Source organism: Scyliorhinus torazame, chromosome 19, assembly GCF_047496885.1.
Source record: "Scyliorhinus torazame isolate Kashiwa2021f chromosome 19, sScyTor2.1, whole genome shotgun sequence".
Classification (NCBI taxonomy): Eukaryota; Metazoa; Chordata; class Chondrichthyes; order Carcharhiniformes; family Scyliorhinidae; genus Scyliorhinus; species Scyliorhinus torazame.
The window spans coordinates 57,326,935-57,351,456 of NC_092725.1; the positions used below are offsets into that span (position 1 = coordinate 57,326,935).

The window sequence follows — 24,522 nt, forward strand, 5'->3', positions numbered from 1 at the left end:
CGCAAACCGGAAGTTTCTGCGCAGTCAAGAAAACGGCCATCGGTAAAGGAACAGCGATCTGAGCATGCGCAGTCGCTTCCTACGTGCTACATACCGAGCGTCAGGATGTCAGAGGCCCCAGACTGCACCAATTTAAAGGGGAAACGTCCCAAATCCAATTTAAAAGGAAAACGTCCCAAATCAAAAAAACAAAAATCTGTTAAAGCTGTAAAACAACCTTCCCTCACCTGGAATTTGCACATTGCACATCCGCACATTGCCGCAAATTGACCCAGGAGATGAGTTTGACCTCCGAAGAACCCTCCGACAAGCAGTTACCTACGCACAAGCCGATGATTCCGACCTCGAATACTTCGATGATGATCTTTACAGTGTTTCCGGACCTCGCGAGCCCAATGATAGCTCCGTGGTCCTATACGACTATGACTCGGACGAACCATTCGTGTTGCACATTAGCGGCCCCCACATTGAATCCGACGCAGATGTGGATTCATTTTTCGGATTTGAGGATCTTCAATCCAGCAGATATGACGTCCCAACATATCAGTACCGGATGATGCTGCAGCCTGACATTAACAGACAGGGAGCGGTGCAAGCACACGGAGAGCGCCCTGCTGCCACACAGAGCGTGGTCCACGTCCCGCTCAACGTTCCCGACTCTATGAAAGAAGACATGCAAGATTCCAGAGGGCAGTCCTTGCATGAACAAGAAGTGACTCCAGTGTCACAAGCCTCCACAGAGAGCTCGTGGACAGCCTCCACGATAGAAGCAACGCAAGACTCCAATGTGCGGTCCTTGCAGGAACAAGACCATGAGGGTCTAGCAACCTCTCCTGACCAACCAGCGGCAGACGATGCAAGTCTGCCATGCTCACGTGAACAGCAAGAAGGCTATAACAGCCTACCATGCTCCACTACACAGCAGCATGACCATGACGGTCTCTCATGCTACAATGAAGGGCACAGCGCTGAAGACTGTTCAAGCCCAACTGAAGACAAGCCAAAGGAATCGCCTCTTCCAAGCCCGAAGAAAAAAGGTTTATGCGCTGACCTTCAGGATCATTATAGCCGAACAGAGATTAATAATGCTGCACGGCCACAGAAGGATGCTGAGGATTTGCTAAAGAAATTAATTGAATGTTTAACTTGCAAGGAGCAGACTGAGAATTGCCAGTGTTTTAGTACGGATCGAAAAAAATGGACAAGACAGTGATCCTCAGGTAATGGAAATAACACAACCTGAATCATATCTACAGCAGGGACAAATGTCTCCCTTCAACACAATGCCGCAAAGTCCCAACTTCGGAGACCAGCAGTTAGTCAGTAATGACTCTTCAAACCTTGAGGGGAACATTAATTGCATTGAACCTATACACACTTCACTGATAAATGAGCAGAACATTGGAGCAAGAATCCTGAGGACACCGACATCGAGTAGCCAGATAACGAATTTAAAACCCGCAGCAGTTTCAAGTGAACCAAGTGTGCTTTCCACTAATGGTGAAGATGCAGATAAGGTCGACCCGATTATCCATTGTACCACACTAACCCCAGTGATTAAGCAGTTATGTATGGGGAGTATAATGTGGGCAATTGAGAACAGTAAAAGAGAGACTGTGACCATGCCAGTCCCAGCAAAATCAGACCCAGAGACCATGAAGGCATGTACATTAGACAAAGATACATATGAGGTACCTGAGAAGAAAAGTGAAACGGAATGTTCTTTGGAAAATAGTACAATGTCGATAGAAACATTGGATCCTATATTCGAGACCATACATATGGGAGAATTTGGGGGTAATAAACAAGGTTCTGCAATGTCTGGGGGAAGATTTAAAATTCCAAAGAAGAAAAGCCCAAACGAAGGACAACGGCAAGACAATGACAGTCCACCGACATGGTGTGCACCACCAGATGAAAACTCTGACAATTTACCTAACCCTAGTGAACAGCAAGCTGCTCATGAGGATCTATCCATGGGATGTGAGACGAGTGACGACAGCATCCCACTTCCCATGCGAAAGGTGCAAGGTGACAGACCTCGCCTAGTGCGTACCGAGGCACTCGACGATCACGGTGGGACCACTGACGACTGCGGTGGCGGTGCACAGCTTCCACCCTCGATGGCTCGAGCCTCTCCACTGGTTGGTGCATTCCTGCATGTTCCGACTCCAGAAGTGCAGCTTCAGGGAATCTCGGCTGCCTCCAGTGAACCTGTTGGGACTCCGGACGGGGAGCATCGACGGAAGGCAGACCGGACTCCAGATAGGGAGCAGCCAAGCGCCGACTCTGATTCGCGCACGCCAGACCTTGCTCCGGACGGGCGGTGTCGCGGCCTCGGTGATGGCACGCTCAGGGTGACGGCGGATGCCACGGCAACAGGGAATGGATCGCGTGGCAGTCCCACTGGGTCGGCAGTGGCGACCAGCAATGGCGGTCCAAGACGGACACACCAATTCGCGCCATCGCCAGACGTTGATGCGAGCAACAATTCTCTCTCCAAGGCGACATGCTTCGACGTTTCTCTGCGGAGTCGCCCTTCCGGCACAGCAGGTGGCCGGAACCAGCGTGCACGGTCTCGGCCAACTTCCACATCTGGCACAGTCATCGCCTTGCATGATATTAGTGATGGTGCTACTTCGATGGCAACGACCCATCGGCTACAAGATGCCGTCCACCACAAACATAAAAAGAAAAATGACTCCACCTTGTTCCTGGCATGCAGGGCGGATGGATTGGTGCATAGGCGCAATCAGCGAGCTTTGCGCCGCCTTCCACGCTCGCAACTGAACCGTACGCACACGCCGGATCCTCCACTGGTTCCCAAGGATGACTTCGTGGAGATGCCACGGATCATGCCCCTTTCATCGCCACCAGAACCAAACCACAGCCAAGGCACCACTAACAAAGATGTTGAATGTTATATTTGCACGAATGAAAAAACCAAGCACTGCACGAAGTACAACAAATGGTAAAGTAGAGACTTCGGCAACAGCATCACCTCCAACAGTCCAAGGTGAACCAGTGTGACCCCAAATCTCCACAGCTGAACCGGCTTGAGGACCAGCCCATTCTTGAGGCGGTCACCCATTAGACTGGACTTATAACGCTGTTCATACGTTCAAAAAGTCAAACACTTCTGTATTATAACCTGTTGTTTATTGTTCCAGATATCGTCTGACTGGACCACTGTTCAAGTTTTTTTTTCTCGCATCCATGTTTTGTTATGGTACAACCTTGTTAGTGTGACGCACCCGACATCGCCCCATGTAAATAGTTACGTCATATACACACGCTGTACACAACACACGCACACACTCTTAGATGCACTCACGACACGATTATATTTATAACCACGTAGGCACATATCTTTGTAAAAAGGGGGGATTTCATGATATTCAAACACACACATCATGATAGACACACCAACAGACAAATCAGAACACACAACACCACAACCAATCACAGAAAGATATAAAAGCACAAACACGACACCCGGTGGTCAGTATTAGCTGGAGAGGAGGACCAGGACAGAACTGCTACACGAAACACTCAGGGAGACAGCACGTGCAGAGTATCCAGAACGAACTGTATTATAAGAGTTAAAATAAAATAGAGTTGTACCACATACAACTGTGTTGGCTCATCTGTGCACCAGAGCACCCAACACCACATCGTCCATATGTCTATCCAATGACCATTTGAATGCCCTTAGTGTTGGCGAGTCCACTACTGTTGCAGGCAGGGCATTCCACACCCTTACTACTCTCTGAGTAAAGAACCTACCTCTGACATCTGTCTTATATCTATCTCCCCTCAATTTAAAACTATGTCCCCTCATGCTAGACATCACCATCCGAGGAAAAAGGCTGTCACTGTCCACCCTATCTAATCCTCTGATCATCTTGTATGCCTCAATTAAGTCACCTCTTAACCTTCTCTCTAACGAAAACAGCCTCAAGTCCCTCAGCCTTTCCTCATAAGATCTTCCCTCCATACCAGGCAACATTCTGGTAAATCTCCTCTGCACCCTTTCCAATGCTTCCACATCCTTCCTATAATGCGGCGACCAGAATTACACGCAATACTCCAAATGCGGCCGCACCAGAGTTTTGTACAGCTGCAACATGACCTCATGGCTCCGAAACTCATTGGGTTGTATGGGAGGAGATCTGTGAGACTGAATAAGTCAATCAGCTCTCAATAAAGAAAAGAAACAGCGCCTTGTTTTGTACTTGCCTATCGATATGGATCCTGTTGGTATTACTTCTGTGGTTCACCCAGAGAGTCAAGATTGTATCTGTATTTAGTCTTGTTATTCAAGCTCAGGCCAAAGGGTTATACCACCAAAGGATCAGAAATACCATTGCCCCAGTAGGGTTTTGAGGCAGCAAAGGATGGTTAGTAGGATTCAAGAACTGACACAGATTTTACAAGTTACTGTCAGAGGACACCATTGGCCCGCAGACAATCCAGCCACAGCAACATATCCAGTTGAATTAATGGCGATTTTACATGAAGGATACAGTGGGGAACAAATTTATAATTGCGACAAGACATCCCTGCACTAGAAAATGTTACCAGAGAAGTGAATAGGAATAAGAAACAACGCTAACCGAGGAACCACAATTAAACCGGTTAAGACAGTGGTGACAATTTTCCTTCGCTGAAACACAACTTGTCAACCCAAGCTTACTCTACTCCTCATTGGAAAATTCACTAAACCACGTTTTTTCCATCGTTTAAACCTAAAATAACTATCATGCCAATAGTCAAGAAGCTCCGGAGCCCAGATGATTTAATCGATTTCAAAGACTGGTTCTACTATGAACCTGCACCAAACATCAGTAAACACCGAAGACGGAGCAGTCTGTTGGAGAAAGTCATCTTGCTGGCTGACAGCTGCCCTGCACACCCATTCACAGAGAGCCTGGTAACGCGAGATGGGAACATCAAATGAATCGAAAGAACATGACAGAAGTTCAACCTTAGACCAAAGCATCATACCGATCTTCAAAGAGTTTTTTAAATTAAAATTTCTTTTTTTAAAGTGCTCAATTCTTTTTTTCCCTATTAGGGAGCAATTTAGCATGGCAAATCCACCTACCCGGCACATCTTTGGGGTGGGGGTGAGACCCATGCAGACATGGGGAGAATGTGCAAACTCCACATGGACAGAGACCCGGGGCGGGATTGAATCCGGGTCCTCGGCAGCGTGAGGCAGCAGTGCTAACCACTGCATCACCCTGCCACCCCTTGATCTTCAAACAGAAGGGAAGTGATTAATTGAACAGTGAGCAGGAAGGATGACGTGTAGCATTGCCTGAAATAACACAACATGAAAGACGGCATCTACATGTGCCGTTGTGTCGGGCAAGAAGCGATAATCAACTGTGCCAAAAGTCCCTTGGACACACACCCTGGGGACTGCGTTTGAGACAGAAAATAACAGAGACAATATGGGGGATTTCAAAGGTGTCATTGGAGAATAAATGATTGAAAACAAGAAGAGAGTTGTAGACTATGATAGATCCAATTCCCCTGATCTGAACAAGGCTTGAAGCCGTATTAGGTAATGACAAGATTGAATATCAGCACCCAAGTAGGTACCAGCGAGGCAGTGACAGGTGATGGAATACTTTGTAACAGGTTCAAACCACAAAGACATCCAGCAGGCTAAACAAGACGATGGTGATAATGCTGAGACTGAACCACTGGCATCAGCCTAAACAGTTATCCACTACCTGGAAAAATCACTGAGTTGGTTGGGAGCCGATTGAAAAATCAACTGTTGCAAGTCGGACATAACATTAGAACATCCTTCACGCAATAAAGGCAGAGGTGAGGACTAAACGTAAATGGTTAAAACTTAACTGTTTTCTTCGGCGAGCATTCATCCATTCAATTATGTCAAATTGTAAATATACATTCACATTTCAGCCGAGAAGAAATAGCATTTAATTGAATTCAATTGGTTGTATTCACTTTGTTTGGTTTTATTATTCTGGTTGCTGGCTTGGCATATCATAGAATTTCAGTGCAGAAGGAGGCCCCCGGCCCATCGAGTCTGCACCGGCTCTTGGAAAGAGCACCCTACCCAAGGTCAGCACCTCCACCCTATCCCCACAACCCAGCAACCCTACCCGACACTAAGGGCAATTTATCATGGCCAATCCACCTAACCTGCACATCTTTGGACTGTGGGAGGAAACCGGAGCACCCGGAGGAAACCCACGCACACACGGGGAGGATGTGCAGACTCCGCACAGACAGTGACCCAAGCCAGAATCGAACCTGGGACTCTGGAGCTGTGAAGCAATTGTGCTATCCACAATGCTACGGTGCTGCCCTGGAAGGACCGTGTTGTAACAGCCTTACCTATTCCACGGTTTTGTATTGTGGACACATAGGAACAGGAGCCTTTTCAGCCATTCGGTTTGATTATTGCTGAGCTCATATCCCAACTACATTTACTACCTCAGCTCCGCATGCCTTAATTTCCTTTCTCAACTAAAATCTCCCAATCCCCGTCTCGAAAGCAACAATTGTCACAAAATCCTTCTTGGGGTGGGGGGGGAATATAAGATTTCTGTTATCCTCTGTGTGAAAGTTTACATCACCCTGGGGTAGGATCTTATATTGACAACCCAGTCAGTTGCTTGGCAGAGATTCAGTGATAATTGTGCTGATTGTTTCTGTGAGCTGCATCTGTGAACTGTGCCCCTATATTAGAAGCATAAGGTTGATTCATCATTAACTATCTTTTGACAGGAATATTATGCAGTTGGTTTATTTTTGGTGTGGCATTATTATCCCAAATTGTCGATTTATTATGATATCCAAATGTAACACATAAGGCCCCCTGGGTAGCACAGAAGCAGAGAATAATGGTTATGTGGGAGTGATTACAAGGCATTGATATAATCAAAGATTTTGGTGACACTGTAAACCTCAAGAGAAAAGCATGAACTGCTTATAACCGTGCTGTCAACACTTACATGAGATTACAGCTTTGAAATAACTACAGGCTTGCTGTTTGCAGGAATATATATTCTGAGTTTCCAAGCCCAATATTGTGTCCCTACTTTCATAGAAGAGATCTTGTTGCAGTTACCAGTGGCTAGTGCACTGTATGTATAGCATTGCAGTTTGTATATCGATGGGTCAGCACTTATGACCAGGCAACTGGACATTCATCCAAAAATGTCATAGACTAACTTCCTGGGCAGCTAAGCATCGAGTAAGCATTGAAGTCTGTCAGTTTGAGAAATTAAAAACTAGAGGGCCCAGTTTGCTTATTCTTTTGTTTATTGCTGAGTATTTTATACGCCAAAGACATTACAGTGCCAGTGAAATTCACAAGCCAGGTCTTGATGTGACTCTGTAGGGGAATAACACAAGCCCTGATTAAGACTGTCTCACTACCTTGCTTTGAAACAGGAGTTCGCACTTGGGACTGATGGAATGGGGGGCCCTGTTTGCTGGGTCTCCTGGTGCCTTGTTGAGTTTCTTCAAACATCTTTAGTGAAACACAACTGCACCAACACGTTGAGGTTCCTCACTCGACTGACAACTCTGCTCCCCACCCCCCCCGCCCGCCTTCCCAGTTGTGAGTTTGCATCTTCAAGGTTAACTCTTGGCCATTAGAGCTATATTCAGAGCCAGGTCGAATGGACATGACTGAATGGAAGTTGATAAGACAGCTAACAATCTGAAATTTGGTACAAAAGCAACTGAAGTTATATATTGGAAAAACAGAAAATAATACAGGGAAAAATGAATAGCTATTCTGTGATCACATTTATCAAGCAGATGCCACTTGTGCTACGGAATAGTTTTGTAGTAGTCTTGCTACTGCCAAGTTTATCAACCGTACTTTTTGACAGATGCCAGCATTAGAGATGCACCATCAGGCTATATCTAATGTCACATTCTGTGTCTGCATGCAGAGAAGGTTCATATATATTGTTGAGAGAATTCCACACAGTTCATAGATGTCCATAGAATTTACAGTGCAGGAGGAGGCCATTCGGCCCATCGGGTCTGCACCGGCCCTTGGAAAGAGCACCCTATTTAACCCCACACTTCCATTCTATCCCTAACCTTTTTTGGACACTAAGGGCAATTTAGTATGGCTTATCCACCTAACCTGCATATCTTTGGACTGTGGGAGGAAACCGGAGCACCCGGAGGAAACCCACGCAGACACTGGGAGGACGTGCAGACTCCGCACAGGCAGTGACCCAGCCGGGAATCAAACCTGGGACCCTGGAGCTGTGAAGCAATTGTGCTAACCACTGTGCTACCGTGCTGCCCCGTTAGATTCTGATGTTCTGCATTACTCGTAACTTTATTTTGATCTTGTGCTAGCTGTGACACTGAGCAGAGTAGTAACTTGGTGAGTGACTCAACTAGAAATTGGGTTTTCATCCGCTGCATAGCTATGCGTACAATGGGGGCCAAGCATGGATCCGTGCAGGAAGAATTGTTAAGTCGGGTCAGCATGATGGTGAATTGCTGATTGTTTTATTGGTGCAGAGGTGCATGCCCATTGAAGGCCTTCAGGATGAAGGCAGGTATCGTAACTTTGCCTCATAAGGATATCTTTGCATTTCATATTATTCTCCTACTCCGATCTATCTAGAGCTGCCAGCATATGCTGGATATTCAGAATGGACAAAGGTTGGCCGTTGCAATTTTCTTGAAGCTAATGTAAAATTCATGAACTCTGAGGCCAGACACTGAGCGTAGCTGCAGACAGATTTGTGCACATGGTGGATGGTGTACGGTTTGACAGAGGCCTGAGTGTGCTGTGAGAAGGGGCACCAAATGGCACTGTCTATATTGGAAAGTCAGTTGATGTAATCTTCTTGTCGGATGGCCTGATTTATATTACAAGAACACTTGTAGCTAAAGCTATAAACGATTTATTAACATTAACGGTGGGTCAAATATATACAAAACAACAGATGAATAACAGCATGAACATGCACAAGCAACCTCTCTTTCAGCTCCCTAATCAGTCTGAGATCACCTGACTCTAACGTTCACTTACATACTAATGAGACTCCGAATGGTCAGTTGGTGAATGATAATGATGCAAATCTCCCCTGGTGGCTGGCTGCTCTCCAGACAAAAATAGAAGTTTGCCAATTATTTTTTCCCCCCCTGGAAGCTTTTCTCTTTAATCTGTTTTCACACTTGCTGCCCATATCACCAATGTAGATTTTTCATCAGTGCAGTGTTAACAAATGTCATGTTACATGGAGGTCTCATTAAAATTTCTGTAAACCTCTGCGTTTTAATGCATTTGTGTGTGTGTGAGTGCGCTTGGGTTGGAGCAATTACAAAATCCGGGGTGGCGTGGGGGGAGGGGGGGGGCATGAACATGATGGGGCCCAGTGTAGGTGCCAGCGTTCTCAGCGCCGGACCCAATCCCACTTTTTTGCTGAGGACAAAATCTGGAAATACATTTCCCACAGCTGGAGTAATGGTTCCCTTTGACTTTCACAAATACCTTTTGAGAAACGTATCAAGAGCGAGATGATATCAGAATGGAAACTGCAGCTTGGACAGAAAGTTATGCAAGTTATTTGGTCAAAGCTGGTCAGGCGAGAGAATACCAACGATAAAACTGCACGAGACATCTCTGGCTGGAATGACAGAAAGCAAGTGATTCAAAACAAACCTGTTGGACTTTAACCTGGTGTTGTAAAACTTCTTACTGGAATGATAAAGACAGCAGTTTAATTGCCAGCCTTTCTGTCAACCTCCCATGCAGGGGCTGGTTTAGCACACTGGGCTAAATCGCTGTCTTTTAAAGCAAACCAAGGCAGGCCAGCAGCAAGGTTCAATTCCTGTACCAGCCTCCCAAACAGGCGCTGGAATGTGGCGACTAGGGGCTTTTCACAGTAACTTAATTGAAGGCTACTTGTGACAATAAGTGATTTTCATTTTTCATTTCATGCTCATTATTCTAAAAGTTATTCATGTATAATATATGCCATTCAATACATGTATTGTATATAAACACATATATATAATATGTATTTTATTTGTGTGTGTAGTTGAGTGAGTCAGGTTAACTTAATACTATTGAACAATCTCTGCAATATTCCATACTGCTACTCCTAAACTTTCTGAAGTTACATTACAATGTCCCAGAAGCAGGGAACGGTAAATGTTCAAAAATTGTTTTTAAATGCAATGGATTGATATTCATAGATAAGCACTTAGTAATGGACCTGTATGAACTTCCTTTGAATGTTATTTTAAAATAATTAATCCACTCTGTTTCAGTATTGAGCAATGTAATTTTATGCAAATAACATTACATTTTGTATTAATATTGTATTGTGTAATTTCAGGCCATAAACCAGCCAAGCTGGAATATGAATAAGGCAGTTTTCCTTGTTATCATTCCATTTGAGACACTGTTGTTGTGATCTGAAAATTCATTTTTAATTTCCCGCATCCAGAGATTGCCTCAGGAGCTTTAAAATCAAGCCAAGGGGTTCGCTGTTGGCTTTTCTAATTCCAGTTTATCCCTAACTCTGTCAAACATACAGAACACCTCACTTATGTACATTCACCATCGGAACCCAAGCATGGGCCAGGTCAATATAGAGTTACCAATTGAAGCATTATTGTTAGTCAGGTTTCATTCAAATATGCTGTGAAATGTTCATACTATGCGCTCTTGAGCAGAATACTGCAGTACAATTCTTAGTTTTGCCTTTCCAAAATTAGTTTGGATTTGGAGAGAGCTTTAGATGACTCCGCGATGACGATTTGGTGATTACGGGTCTATACTAATGATGGGGGAGTATTTAAGCAATGAATGTTGGCTAAAAGTACAACTTTTTTTTGTTTAGCATGTTGCTTGTGGAACATTAAACAATCTATTAACAAAACCAGATATCAAAAAAACTCATAAATCATGCAGAGAAAGTAAAATTGAAGGACAAATGATCAGAGCTTATCTCCCAAGCAAGGTCAACAAAAACGTTGCAAGTTACTCACCTTTAACTTACTATTATGGATGGGCACAAATTTGAAAGGTGACAAAGACTCTTCATTTCAGTGTTTAGTTTGTTGAAGAAATCTGATCTCAAACTCGAAGACATGTAAACCTCAAAAAGGCTGCTGATGATCGCAACGGATCAACACTTAATGCTTCAGTGTCATCTCTGTCTACTATTACAATGTGCTTATTTTCAATAGGGGTAACAGCTCCTCTACAACAGTGAATGTTCCATACACAACTTAACCTAGATCTTCTGAATGGCCATAATCCATTTTTGGTTAATGACAATTGCAACATCTAATTTCACCTCTGAAATCCCCATTGGTAGTTTCTGGACTGTGGTTTGTCTTTCACAGGGCTTTGAGGGAAGGTCAGCTGCCTATATTTTTGGTTGATGCAAAGATGATCATTCGCAGATCTGTTTATTAAAAAAAAGGTTGGCATCCTGGGGTGTCCGGGGACTGGCAACAATCTCATTTAGCTACCTTCATTTCAAACAGTCAGGAATTGGGGTTGAACTGAGAATAATATTGTGATCAATAGGTGGTTATCAAACGCACTGCTGAGGCATTCTCACTTTTTGAGTTTGTTCCGAATTGGGATTAAGCTTAAAATGTTCAGCGTTATCCAGAACTTCAACATCAGGTTTTGTTGCTTCATGGCATTAGAACTGATGCTCAGTGTTGCAGTGTCGTCAACCTGTTTTTCTTTTCACTTTGCTCAGGAGTTTCATATGGATTTGGGTTATATTTCCACAGCATGAGTATTAGAGTGATGCATGTTTGACAGGAATTGGGTCTCGTTAAGTGCAGGAAGATGGGGAACCAAGGAACAGAACTGTCACTGTGGCTGCTCTGCATGCGGACTGCTGACCGTTCCAGCTAGCTAGAGGTGTTCATCTTATACACTTAAGCAGCAGGATCTCCAAGAACCTCATTACGATTGCCTTCAATTTGAGATCTTCTCCCGGCAAAGCTGTCAGATTTGTTCCTAATTGCGGCTTCCTTTTGTATCTATGGCAGAGGGCGCAGTGGTGTCAACTCGAGGTCGAAGTGGGCTCAACTCCACCTGCTTTGTTTTCTGCATGAGAGGGGGAGATCTGTCCTCTGGCCTACCCTGTAATGAACCGGCTCAAATCAAATGTCGAGTATTTCTGGAAAGTGTAAATGGGAGCTAATGATCTTTGGAACATCATACCGAGGCTGACTCAATCTGGAAGGAGTCTTTAATGCACCCTGAACCCATGTTTTGGTGCCAGCAGCAATGAAGAGCAGACTGCATTGTGTTTGGGGTGCACAGTTCATATGTTGATTGCACATTGTCTTTGCTAATTGGACATCATTCTCCTGGAAAGATATTAAAAATCGAGACTAAATTGCACTTTGAAGTGCCTGCTCAGCTTACGACTCCAAGGTCTACTTGTATATTATTTTGACTGTACCTTGGGATGTACATATTTAATAGCGACGTCAATAGAATGAAAGTTTTACTTTTGTGTAAAAGACATTAAATGCATTGCATACACGAGAAAACAAACTCAAGCTGCCATCATTTTGAGTCCATAATTAACATCCCCTGGTATCTGGTTTCATCGCAGCACCAAAAGTGGTCCCATTGTTGCCACTCGTGCTGAACCTACACCCAGAACTACACCAGGGATTCTCCTGTGTGGATCTATTTGCCTCAGAGGCATTGTGTTGGATTAACAAAGTGGGTCATTGAAAGAAAGACTGAGTAATATGTTTAGGCAGGTTTCAAATCATGGATCACAAGTGTCAGTCCATCGGATCGATGTCTTAGCTCTTCAAACTGCACACCTGGTTTAGCACAGGGCTAAATCGCTGGCTTTGAAAGCAGACCAAGGCAGGCCAGCAGCATGGTTCAATTCCCGTACCAGCCTCCCCGAACAGGCGCCGGAATGTGGCGACTAGGGGCTTTTCGCAGTAACCTCATTTGAAGCCTACTTGTGACAATAAGCTTCTGGATAATTTGAGGTTGGCGCACCGATGTTTGGAGAGGATAAGGCTCTGTCTGAAGAAGAGTCAGCTGAATCTTTTCCAAAGTATTACAGAAAACATCCTATCTTTAACAATGGCTTGACTTGTGGGTTTTGAGAAGGTGTGGCAAATGTGAGACAGAAACATGAGCCAAAGGTGTTTGCGCTGTCAGGAAGAATAAATGCATCTTCAATGTTGGAGGAATATTGAAGGAAAGAAATGAGCTTCATTCACTATCAGTCTGTGCTCTTTCAGAGCATGTATCACACCATGGAAAGTGAAATAGTGGCGTGGCGATGAGATGGAAAAGTGACATTAATTCACTGATGTTAATCAAAAATAGGTAGAAAGTAATGGTGGAATCATGGAAAGTTGCTGCACTATATGCCCCCTTGTATCTAATGGATGGACCTCATCAGACCAGCATTTAAGTAACAGGAGTTCTATTTAGAAGGACATGCCATGGTGTTCCTTACAGGTGCTGTCTCTGGCTATAATAGCTGTGTGTTGTGATTTCAGAAGACAGTAGTCAGCATGGACCAGTGTTTGAAGAACAGCCACTACCTACCATCTACCCAGAAGAGTCTGAGGAGGCTAAAGTGTCACTAAACTGCCGAGCCCGGGCAAATCCTCCTCCAGTCTACAGGTAAAAGAAGCTTTTTTTTGGTGTATAAATGTGTCCTTCTGCTGTGGTGTTCAAAGGAATATGACTCTATATATTTGTTATCAGTATTAGAGGGTGTGTCAAATGTGCTTTTGCCTCACTTTATAATCCCTTTTTACTTTTCCTAATCCCTTATTGTTATCATTTGATCGCCAGGTGAGTACTGGAATGGTCTTGACCTCCCACTACATTTGTTTGTACTATCACTCCTTGCATTGTCTCTGACATAATCAAAGAAATGTGGGTTCATTCCTCCCCATGGTGGTATGGACTGTTTCTCTTTGATTTTTGGCTTAACATGTAGAATTGCATTTTGTGCCTGATGTAGGTGGAAACTAAACAACCGGGAAATTAACGTGGATGATAGCCGCTACAGTATGATCGGCGGTAACCTAGTTATCAACAACCCAGAAAAACCCAAGGATCGTGGCAAGTACCAGTGCCTGGCAACAAACAAGTACGGAACCGTCATCAGCAAAGAGGCCAAGCTGCAATTTGGATGTACGTAGTTATCTGGCAAACACAAATCCTCCAGAATCGATCGATGTGCCCCCGAGTATTTGTTTGGTATTTTATTTTGGCCCCTTTTCAGTTGTTGGCTCAGTTCTAGCCCCCCCCCCCCCCGCCTGCTTACTCCCGATGCTTGAGCCTGTAATCTAGCCTGACGCTCCAGTGCAGTACGGCAGGAGTGCTGCATTGTCAGAGGTGTCTTCTTAAACGGCAACTTCTATTACATTATAGAAGCTATATCAATTGTAACCTCCCAAAGTGCTTTACATGAGGGCATTAAAAACTAAGTTTGACATCGAGCTACATTTGATCAGATGACGGAAACCTTGGTCAAAGAAATATGTTGTAAGGAAGAGACATCAAAAGGGTTTTGTGTCGATTCTAAAATGTATTTGCAAGAAGGGGCTTGCAGAATTAAAGATTAAAAGGGGGGTCTGATCCAGCTCATGAGCAAAGGACAGAGAAGCAAAGCTTGCATTTTTACAAATTTCCATCACATTGGGGAGTCAGTGGTATTATCACTGGACTAGTAAACCAGAGACCCAGAGTAATGCTCTGGGGACCCAGATTCAAATCCCGCCACTGGTGAAATTTGGATTCAATAAAAATCTGGACTTAAAAGTCTATTGATGACCATGAAACTATTGTTGATTGTTGTAAAAACCCATCTGGTCCACTAATGTCCTTTAGAGAAGGGAATCTGTCATCCTTACCTGCTTTGGCCTACATGTGACTCCAGATCCACGGCAATGTGGTTGACCTTAACTGCCCCTTCAAGGGCAATTAGGGATGTGCAATAAATGCTGGCCCAGCCTGCAAAGCCCAAATGCCATGAACGGAATAAAAAATAAGACTCATCTTCGATTGCTTCATGTATAATGAACTTCTCTGAAGTTCACCACCCATTCTTCTGTAGTCCAACGTTGCATATTTTGTTTTGCACTAAATTAGGTCTCGGGCAGGTTAATGAATTCCACAATCAGTTCTCTGAAGTTTTTTGGTTAGTGTGACCAGCCAGATTTCAGCGATGTAGGCTGTAATAATTCACCAGAAGCTTCCACATTTACCTCAGGCTAGTGAGAAACGCACATGGGGAAAGTATCTCTTTTGGACATTTTATCTGCACCTGTTTATTTCTCTCGGGGATTTTAATAGATAAACCCAGGACACTTATTTCAAATTAAACAATGAAGGTAAGGCAAGGGGGAAAAAGTTTAAAGCAATTCAGGATTTTTTTTTGTGGTGCCGAGATGTATGATGGCCAATGCATGGAGGACCCATTGGGGAAAGAGGACATGGAGGTGGATGGTGGGGTCCTTTTGGGAGGACTCTGCCACCTTCACCCCGACCATGCCACATCTTTCCACGGAGGGCTCATGTGGCAGTGATTTTCTAACTGTCCTTTGTTCGGAATATGCTATATCCCAGGGAGCCCTTCGACCAGAGCACCAGAAGACAGCACCAGCAAACCTACCCATAAATAGAGCCATATCCTCTCAAATATATATTTTATTGTCTCCGAGCAACAGGCATAACTTTGTGGTAAACCAAAAGATACCGAAGTATTACAGGGATATTGTGACTTGTGAGCTTGGTAGGTGTGGACTAAAGACCATTTTGAAGAATTGATCAAGTACAGTGCCGTAAGAACAGCAGTTTATTATAACAAGAAAAACATGAAAATGCAGAAATTTCTTTCTCATCGTATCAATACTGAGCCCTTGTGCAAATTGAGCAACATTCATGGCACACTGAGTTCTATATTGGTGTTGAAATGGACCCAAATGGTCACCTCTCATTGCATATGTACACCCTCCATTAATGCTCCCCTCTCACTGTTTTAGAATTATGCACATTCATTTTATGTTTGGAGTCTTTATGTAATTAGCGTTGGAACATCTTTCCTGAATCATACATGAATCGGACTTTTAGCTCCATTTTTATATCATTCCAGTTCGAATTACAATGGCTGGGATCAGTTTAAACCAAATTAGATTTTAGTTAGAAGCTCACTGTTTGAAGTAGCTCTGTATTTGAGTCGGTCTGAGGTGAACAATCTTAATGAATTGCTGCTTCTGGTGCATGTAGATGAACTGATGGCCGGCTGTGTTGCTCAATACTCTGCCGCTCACTTGGAAACAGTATCATTGTGCGACGTGAAGTATATCTGCACTTCAGAACCAGCTTCATTAGTGTTGTCGGCATCACATTATAACTTGCATATTATTTTAGTCAGTTGTTAAAACTTACACTCTGCTTTTTTGCCCTTTTAGTTGCAGTCTCGTAGCTCATGTACCTTCAACTTTTTAATTAAAAGCCAAGACTGGTGTTGTCGAATCTGTGATTGCTGACTCGCCTTGTCTGATCACTTTCTAACCTTGCTGATGCTTTGTCTTTTGATCCATTGACCTTGCGTCTCAGTCTCAGAAGCCGCAGGGTAGAATTTATATCCACTGATGATTTTTGTTTGTAATTTGTCACTCAAGAGTTGTAGGGTCAGCTCACTAGAGAGTTCTAAATCGTATCCCTCAGCTTCTCGTCATACTATCTTCCGTTTACTGTCATTATATGTTAAGAGATGGTCAGGGACAGATTACTGAGCTATAAATATCACTCGATTGTTCATGGGGGAAGGGGAGAAAGGGGGCTTGCAATGAATGTTTATGAACTCCTAACCAATCCAAGGTAGCGCGTGCCTCTAATGTGTCCCTGGCCATCCATTACTCTCTAGATTGTGCAGTTGCATGAAATTTGATTCCGAATCAATTCATCTTTGAAACTCTCTCCCAACCAGATTGGAATACAGCAGAGTTGGGCTTCAACTATACTTGAGTGAGCCCACAATCTATCTTTCTTTCTCTTTGCTTTGATTGAAAGAGACATTTGAGCAAAGCTTGATTCAAGCATGAATTTCTAAACCTTCCGTTAACCTGTCCATTCCATCATCTCAGCATTGTTGAAGATGAGCACTTATTAACAGCCACAAAAGATTCTTGAGCTGATTGCAATCAGGACAGGAAAAGGTGCAAGAGATTCGCTTCCACTGGAATGGGTGGGGACGTTGCTTTACGATCCTCATTCCCTTGTCCTTTAACCTTTGCTGGCACCACTTGTATGAATATTGGGTGAGAATAGGATTGGGTTTGGCTGTGGTGTCTTTCAGAGTCAGATAGCATGCTGACACTCCCATTTTGAAGACGTTGGAGGGACTTTGTGGAAGGGTATTTCAGGAAGAATGGAGACCATGACCGGAGAGGTTTGGATGGAGAAAGCTATCCAGCCCATTTGATCCCATCCTTTTAGGACATAACTGCAGTGTCTGACTCAGGCATTTAAACATGGGCCGGGTCTGATCTCAGCTACCCCTTCACCCTCCAACTCATGCTCCCCCTCAGGTGGTGGTGGGAAGAGTATTTTTCCACCCTTGGAAAAAGCTGACTCATCCTAGACCCCATTATATGAGTCCTGGGCACCACTTTAAACTATATGAGACTCAGTTTATCCTCCGCTGCGCCTCACTCCGCACCCCGATCTGCATCGCCCCTCCCAGAGCATCCTCCCTCTCCATCAGCTCCCCATATCTGACACCTCATCCTCGCCTATCTCATCCTCAGATGTTAGTTTGTCCTGTAGCGCTGGAGGCGGCAGCCATGGGAACGAACCCAACTCCTTCCTCAAGAAGTCCCTTACCTGCAGGTAACTGAATCCATTCCCCTTCGGCAGCAAGCACACCTCCTCAAGCTCCTCCAATTCCACATAAGTACCCCCCACAAACAGGCCCCGAAAACATTCTATCCTCAACTGCCCTCACCGCGGAAACCTCGGGTCCAGCTCCACCGGAACAAACCTGTGGTTACCACAAATTGGCTCCCACAGGGACAAACCTTCCATCCTACAGAACTACCAACATTGATTCTACACCCTCAAAGCTGATACAACTACCCGGCTCGTGGAGAACCTGGCCAGCAAGAGTGGAAGAGGTTCCAACAATAGCATCTTCAGACTGGTCCCTTTATAGGAAGCCTCCTCCTCCATCCTCCATCCGTCCCTACACCAACCTCTCCTCCGCTACCCATACCATAGCTATGTTCGCCACCCAATAATAATTCTGCAGATTCGGAAGCACAATTACCGCTGACCTACTGGCATTCAATCAATGGGTGCTAAGGATTCATTGTCAGCTGTTGCTTATATCTGCGAGTCTTTTATGGACTAGAATTGGGGAGCATAAGATGGAAATAGAAACTATCAGGGTTAGGCAGAATTGAGATGTCGAGCTTGTTCAAGGAGCAAATACTGCCTGTCCTTGATATGCATGTCCCTGTCAGGCAGGGAGGAAATGGTCGAGTGAGGGAACCATGGTTTACAAAAGAGGTTGAATGTCTTGTCAAGAGGAAGAAGGGGGCTTATGTAAGGATGAGAAAGCAAGGTTCAGTTAGGGCATTTGAGGGATACAAGATAGCTAGGAAGGAGCTCAAGAAAGGGCTTAGGAGAACTTAGGGGGGGCATGAGATGTCCTTGGTGGGTAGGATCAAGGAAAACCCCAAAGCTTTTTACACTTATGTGAGGAATAAAAGAATGACCAAGGTGAAGTTAGGGCCGGTCAAGGACTGTAGTGGGAACGTGTGCATGGAGTCTGAAGATATAGGAGAGGCCCTAAATGAATACTTTTCTTCAGTGTTCACAAAGGAGAGGGACCATGTTGTTGAGGAGGATATTGCGATACAGGCTGGTAGGCTGGAGGAGGTAGATATTCGGAAGGAAGATGTGTTAGAAATTTTGAGAAGCCTGAGGATAGATAAGTCCCCTGGGCCTGATGGGATATATCCTAGGATTCTTTGGGAGGTGAGGGATGAGATTGCAGAGCTTTTGGCTTTGATCTTTATGTCCTCGCTGTCTACAGGAATAGTAGCCATGATGTGGAGATGCCGGCGTTGGACTGGGGTGAGCACAGTACGAAGTCTTACAACACCAGGTTAAAGTCCAACAGGTTTGTTTCGATGTCACTAGCTTTCGGAGTGCTGCTCCTTCCTCAGGAGAACAGACCTCTGCATTCACCTGAGGAAGGAGCAGCGCTCCGAAAGCTAGTGACATCGAAACAAACCTGTTGGACTTTAACCTGGTGTTGTAAGACTTCGTACTGTACAGGAATAGTGCCAGAGGACTGGAGAGAGGCGAATGTTGTCCCCTTGTTCAAGAAAGGGAATAGGTATAACCCTGGGAATTATAGGCCGGTTAGTCTCACTTTGGTCATAGGTAAATTATTGGAAAGGGTCCTGAGGGATAGGATTTATGATCATTTATAAAGATACAGATTAATCCAGGATAGTCAGCACGGATTTGTGAGGGCTAAGTCTTGCCTCACAAGTTTGATTGTATTCTTTGAGGAGGTATCTTTGTACACAGATGAAGGTAGAGCAGTTGATGTTGTATACATGAATTTTAGTAAGGCGTTTGATAAGGTGCCCATGGTCAGCTCATGCAGAAAGTAAGGAGGCATGGCATAGAGGGAAATTTAGCCGATTGGATCAGTAACTGGCTATCACATAGAAGACAGAGGGTGGTGGTGGATGGTAAATTTTCATCCTGGAGCCCAGTCATCAGCGGTGTACCACAGGGATCAGTGCTGGGTCCTCTGCTATTTGTGATTTTTATCAATGACTTAGATGATGGAGTTGAAGGTTGGGTTAGTAAATTTACTAATGACATCAAGATTGGTGTAGGCTGCAAAGAGACATTGACAGGATGTAGAGCTGGGCTAAAAAGTGGCAGATGGAGTTTAACCCTGATAAGTGTGAGGTTATTTATTTGGTAGGACAAATTTGAATGCGGATTACAGGGTTAACGGCAGGGTTCTGAAGAATGTGGAGGAGCAGAGAGATCTCGGAGTTCATGTCCATAGATCTCTGAAAGTTGCCACCCAAGTGGATAGAGCCGTGAAGAAAGCCTATAGTGTGTTTGCATTTATTAACAGGGGGATTGAGTTTAAGAGCCGTGAGGTTATGCTGCAACTGTACGAGATCTTGGTTATACCACATTTGGAGTATTGTATGCAGTTCTGGTCACCTCATTATAGGAAGGATGTGGAAGCATTGGAAAGGGTGCAAAGGAGATTTACCAGGATGCTGCCTGGATTGGAGAGTAGGTCTTATGAGGAAAGGTTGAGGGAGCTAGGGCTTTTCTCATTGGAGCGAAGGAGGATGAGAGGTTACGCAATTGAAGTGTATAAGATGATGAGAGAGATAGATAGAGTGGATGTTCAGCGACTATTTCCTCGGATGGATGTAGCTGTTACAAGGGGGCATAACTATAAGGTTCATGGTGGAAGATATAGGAGGGATGTCAGAGGTAGGTTCTTTACTCAGAGAGTGGTTGGGGCGTGGAACGCACTCCCAGCTATGGTTGTGGAGTCGGACACTTTAGGAACTGTCAAGCGGTTATTGGATAGGCATATGGAGTGCACTAGAATGATTGGGAGTAGGTTGATTTGATCTTAGTTTCAGACTAGTTCGGCACAACATCGTGGGCCGAAGGGCCTGTACTGTGCTGTACAGTTTTATGTTCTAATTGTGGCTATCAACCACTAAAGGGTGCCATGGTGGCACAGTGGTTAGCACTGCTGCCTCACAACACCAGGGACCTGGGTTCAAACACGACCCAGGTGACTGTGTGAAGTTTACACTTTCTCCCCATGTCTGTGTGGGTTTCCTCCGGGTACTCAGGCTTCCTTCCACAGTCCTAAGATGCGCAGGTTAGGTGAATTAGCCATGCTAAATTGCACCTTAGTGTCCAAGGATGTGCAGGTAAGATGGGGTTATGGGGACAGGGCAGGGACGTGGGCTTAGGTAGGGTGCTATTTCAGAGTAGACCAATGGGCCTCCTTCTAGGAATTCTATGAAATTCCGTGATTCTAAGCTTTGTGATGAACTCAGATCTGCCTATTATTCTTAATGGCCATACTTGAGGCTGCAAGATAGGTTTGCATTAAATCAAATTGCTTTAAGTGGCACAAACAGCTGATTGGGATATCAATGAGTTTTGTACACTTGAAGAACGAAAATCCAGTCAACAAAAGCAAGTGTTGTAAATCATGAGAGTTCAACTCCAACTGAAATTTTACCTTCAATGGTGTCCGACTCCAACCTGTCAAGACCTTGCCTTGTTGGTTTGGTTAGAAACCAGGGCGTTGCTCTTATACAGTGTCACTTGCGATGATCAGTGGTATTAAAAACAACTTTTTTCCCATATCTTTTTCCTCCAGACCTCGAGAGGTTTCCCACTGAGGAACGGCAAACCGTGGAAGTGAGGTTAGGAGTGGGTGCGATGCTTCTCTGTGCCGCACCCCCACATTTCCCAGGTAATTCCACACACACCTATCAGACTATTGCATGAACATTGATGCATCCCAATTGTGCTTCCATTTTGATTTCCCTTTCTTACCAGTAACATCCTCTTCCCCCTTCGTCTGAAGGTGTTACGTCCTCCCCAGCCTATGGCCGTTACAGACAGGAGGGGATCTGTTCAAGCCGCAATAATGTTCTTCTGGCCACCCATCCATAAACATAAAGGGAGTTTTGATTTGTGTTTAATAAGGGCCGGCGTACTTCCCGACTCGGTTTTTCTGTGACCCAGTTCTGACTAAAAACCCCACAGCAAACTCAAGGAAAGATGGTCCACTAAAGGAGGGCCCACAATATCCCATCCGCACCCTGTAAAGAGATGGATAGGAAAAGGAGGTTTTACAATTACAGAGACCATAGAGAAAGTAAATATTGATTGACTTCAGATTCAAAGTCCAATGTGGAATTATTTTACCGTCTTATTGACTCAAATAGATCTATTTGGCATGGTAGCACAGTAGTTAGCACTGTTGCTTCACAGCTCCAGGGTCCCAGGTTCGATTCCCGGGTTGGGTCACTAGTCTGCACGTTCTCCCCGTGTCTGCATGGGTTTCCTCAGGGTGCTCCAGTTTTCTCCCACAAGTCCCAAAAGACACGCTGTTAGGAAATTTGGACATTCTAAATTTTCCCTCTGTGTAGCCGAACAGGCGCAGGAATGTGGTGACTGGGGGTTTTTCACAGTAACTTCATTGCAGTGTTAATGTAAGCCAACTTGTGACAATAAAGATTATTATTATTGTTTAGCGGGGCCAACACTCTATTCCAGCCCTCCGTGATCCTCTGGTCCTCTGGGCCGGGAATCACGTGGGCAGGGATTACTACAGGTCTCGCTAAACATGAGCCAGCCGTGGTGCACCAAGGGAGTAACTCCTTTTTTTTTTATTAAATATTTTATTGAAAATTTTTGGTCAACCAACACAGTACATTGTGCATCCTTTACACAATATTGTAACAACACAAATAACAATGACCTATTTTATAAACAAAAAATGAATAAATAATAAATAACAAAAATGAAAACTAGCCCTAATTGGCAACTGCCTTGTCACAAGTAACACTCTCCAAAAATATAATTTAACAGTCCAATATATAATTATCTGTCGCAACGACCTATACCTATTATACAGTATATATTAACAACCCTGAGAGTCCTTCTGGTTCCTCTTCCCCCCGCCCCCCCCCCCCCCCCCCCCCGATCCTGGGCTGCTGCTGCTGCCTTCTTTTTCCCATTCCGTCTATCTTTCTGTGAGGTATTCGGCGAACGGTTGCCACCGCCTGGTGAACCTTGAGCCGACCCCCTTAGGACGAACTTACTCCGCTCTAGCTTTATAAACCCCGCCATGTCATTTATCCAGGTCTCCACCCCCGGGGGCTTAGCTTCTTTCCACATTAGCAATATCCTGCGCCGGGCTACTAGGGACGCAAAGGCCAAAACATCGGCCTCTCTCGCCTCCTGCACTCCCGGCTCTTGTGCAACCCCAAATATAGCCAACCCCCAGCTTGGTTCGACCCGGACTCCTACTACTTTTGAAAGCACCTTTGTCACCCCCATCCAAAACCCCTGTAGTGCCGGGCATGACCAAAACATATGGGTAGATTCGCTGGGCTTCTCGAGCACCTCGCACACCTATCCTCCACCCCAAAAAATTTACTGAGCCGTGCTCCAGTCATATGTGCCCTGTGTAATACCTTAAACTGAATCAGGCTTAGCCTGGCACACGAGGACGACGAGTTTACCCTGCTTAGGGCATCTGCCCACAGCCCCTCCTCGATCTCCTCCCCCAGCTCTTCTTCCCATTTCCCTTTTAGTTCATCTACCATAGTCTCCCCTTCGTCCCTCATTTCCCTATATATATCTGACACCTCACCATCCCCCACCCATGTCTTTGAGATCACTCTGTCCTGCACCTCTTGTGTCGGGAGCTGCGGGAATTCCCTCACCTGTTGCCTCACAAAAGCCCTCAGTTGCATATACCTGAATGCATTCCCTTGGGGCAACCCATATTTCTCGGTCAGCGCTCCCAGACTCGCGAACTTCCCATCCACAAACAGATCTTTTAGTTGCGTTATTCCTGCTCTTTGCCACATTCCATATCCCCCATCCATTCCCCCCGGGGCAAACCTATGGTTGTTTCTTATCGGGGACCCCCCCAAGGCTCCAGTCTTTCCCCTATGCCGTCTCCACTGTCCCCAAATCTTCAGTGTAGCCACCACCACCGGGCTTGTGGTGTAGTTCCTCGGTGAGAACGGCAATGGGGCTGTCACCATAGCCTGTAGGCTAGTCCCCCTACAGGACGCCCTCTCTAATCTCTTCCACGCCGCTCCCTCCTCCTCTCCCATCCACTTACTCACCATTGAAATATTAGCGGCCCAATAATACTCACTTAGGCTCGGTAGTGCCAGCCGCCCCCCCCCTATCCCTGCTACGCTGTAAGAATCCCTTCCTCACTCTCGGGGTCTTCCCGGCCCACACAAAACCCATGATGCTCTTTTCAATCCTTTTTAAAAAAGCCTTCGTGATCACCACCGGGAGGCACTGAAACACAAAGAGGAATCTCAGGAGGACCACCATCTTAACCGCCTGCACCCTCCCTGCCATTGACAGGGATACCATATCCCATCTCTTGAAATCCTCCTCCATTTGTTCCACCAACCGCGTTAAATTTAACCTATGCAATGTGCCCCAATTCTTAGCTATCTGGATCCCCAGGTAACGAAAGTCCCTTGTTACCTTCCTCAACGGTAGGTCCTCTATTTCTCTACTCTGCTCCCCTGGATGCACCACAAACAACTCACTTTTCCCCATGTTCAATTTATACCCTGAAAAATCCCCAAACTCCCCAAGTATCCGCATTATTTCTGGCATCCCCTCCGCCGGGTCCACCACATATAGTAGCAAATCGTCCGCATACAAAGATACCCGGT

At 45.0% G+C, this 24,522-nt stretch overlaps 1 protein-coding gene across 11 annotated transcripts in view; it reads left to right on the plus strand.

The window, feature by feature from the left end:
• LOC140396152 (contactin-1-like) overlaps nt 1–24,522 on the plus strand; it is a 1,065,645-nt gene that overhangs the window by 475,112 nt on the left and 566,011 nt on the right. For all 11 annotated transcript variants that reach the window (XM_072484363.1, XM_072484362.1, XM_072484364.1 and 8 more), the window contains 3 exons: nt 13,543–13,669; nt 14,016–14,188; nt 21,459–21,554. In XM_072484363.1, coding sequence (XP_072340464.1) covers nt 13,543–13,669; nt 14,016–14,188; nt 21,459–21,554 — 396 coding nt within the window. The remainder of the gene's footprint in view (nt 1–13,542; nt 13,670–14,015; nt 14,189–21,458; nt 21,555–24,522) is intronic.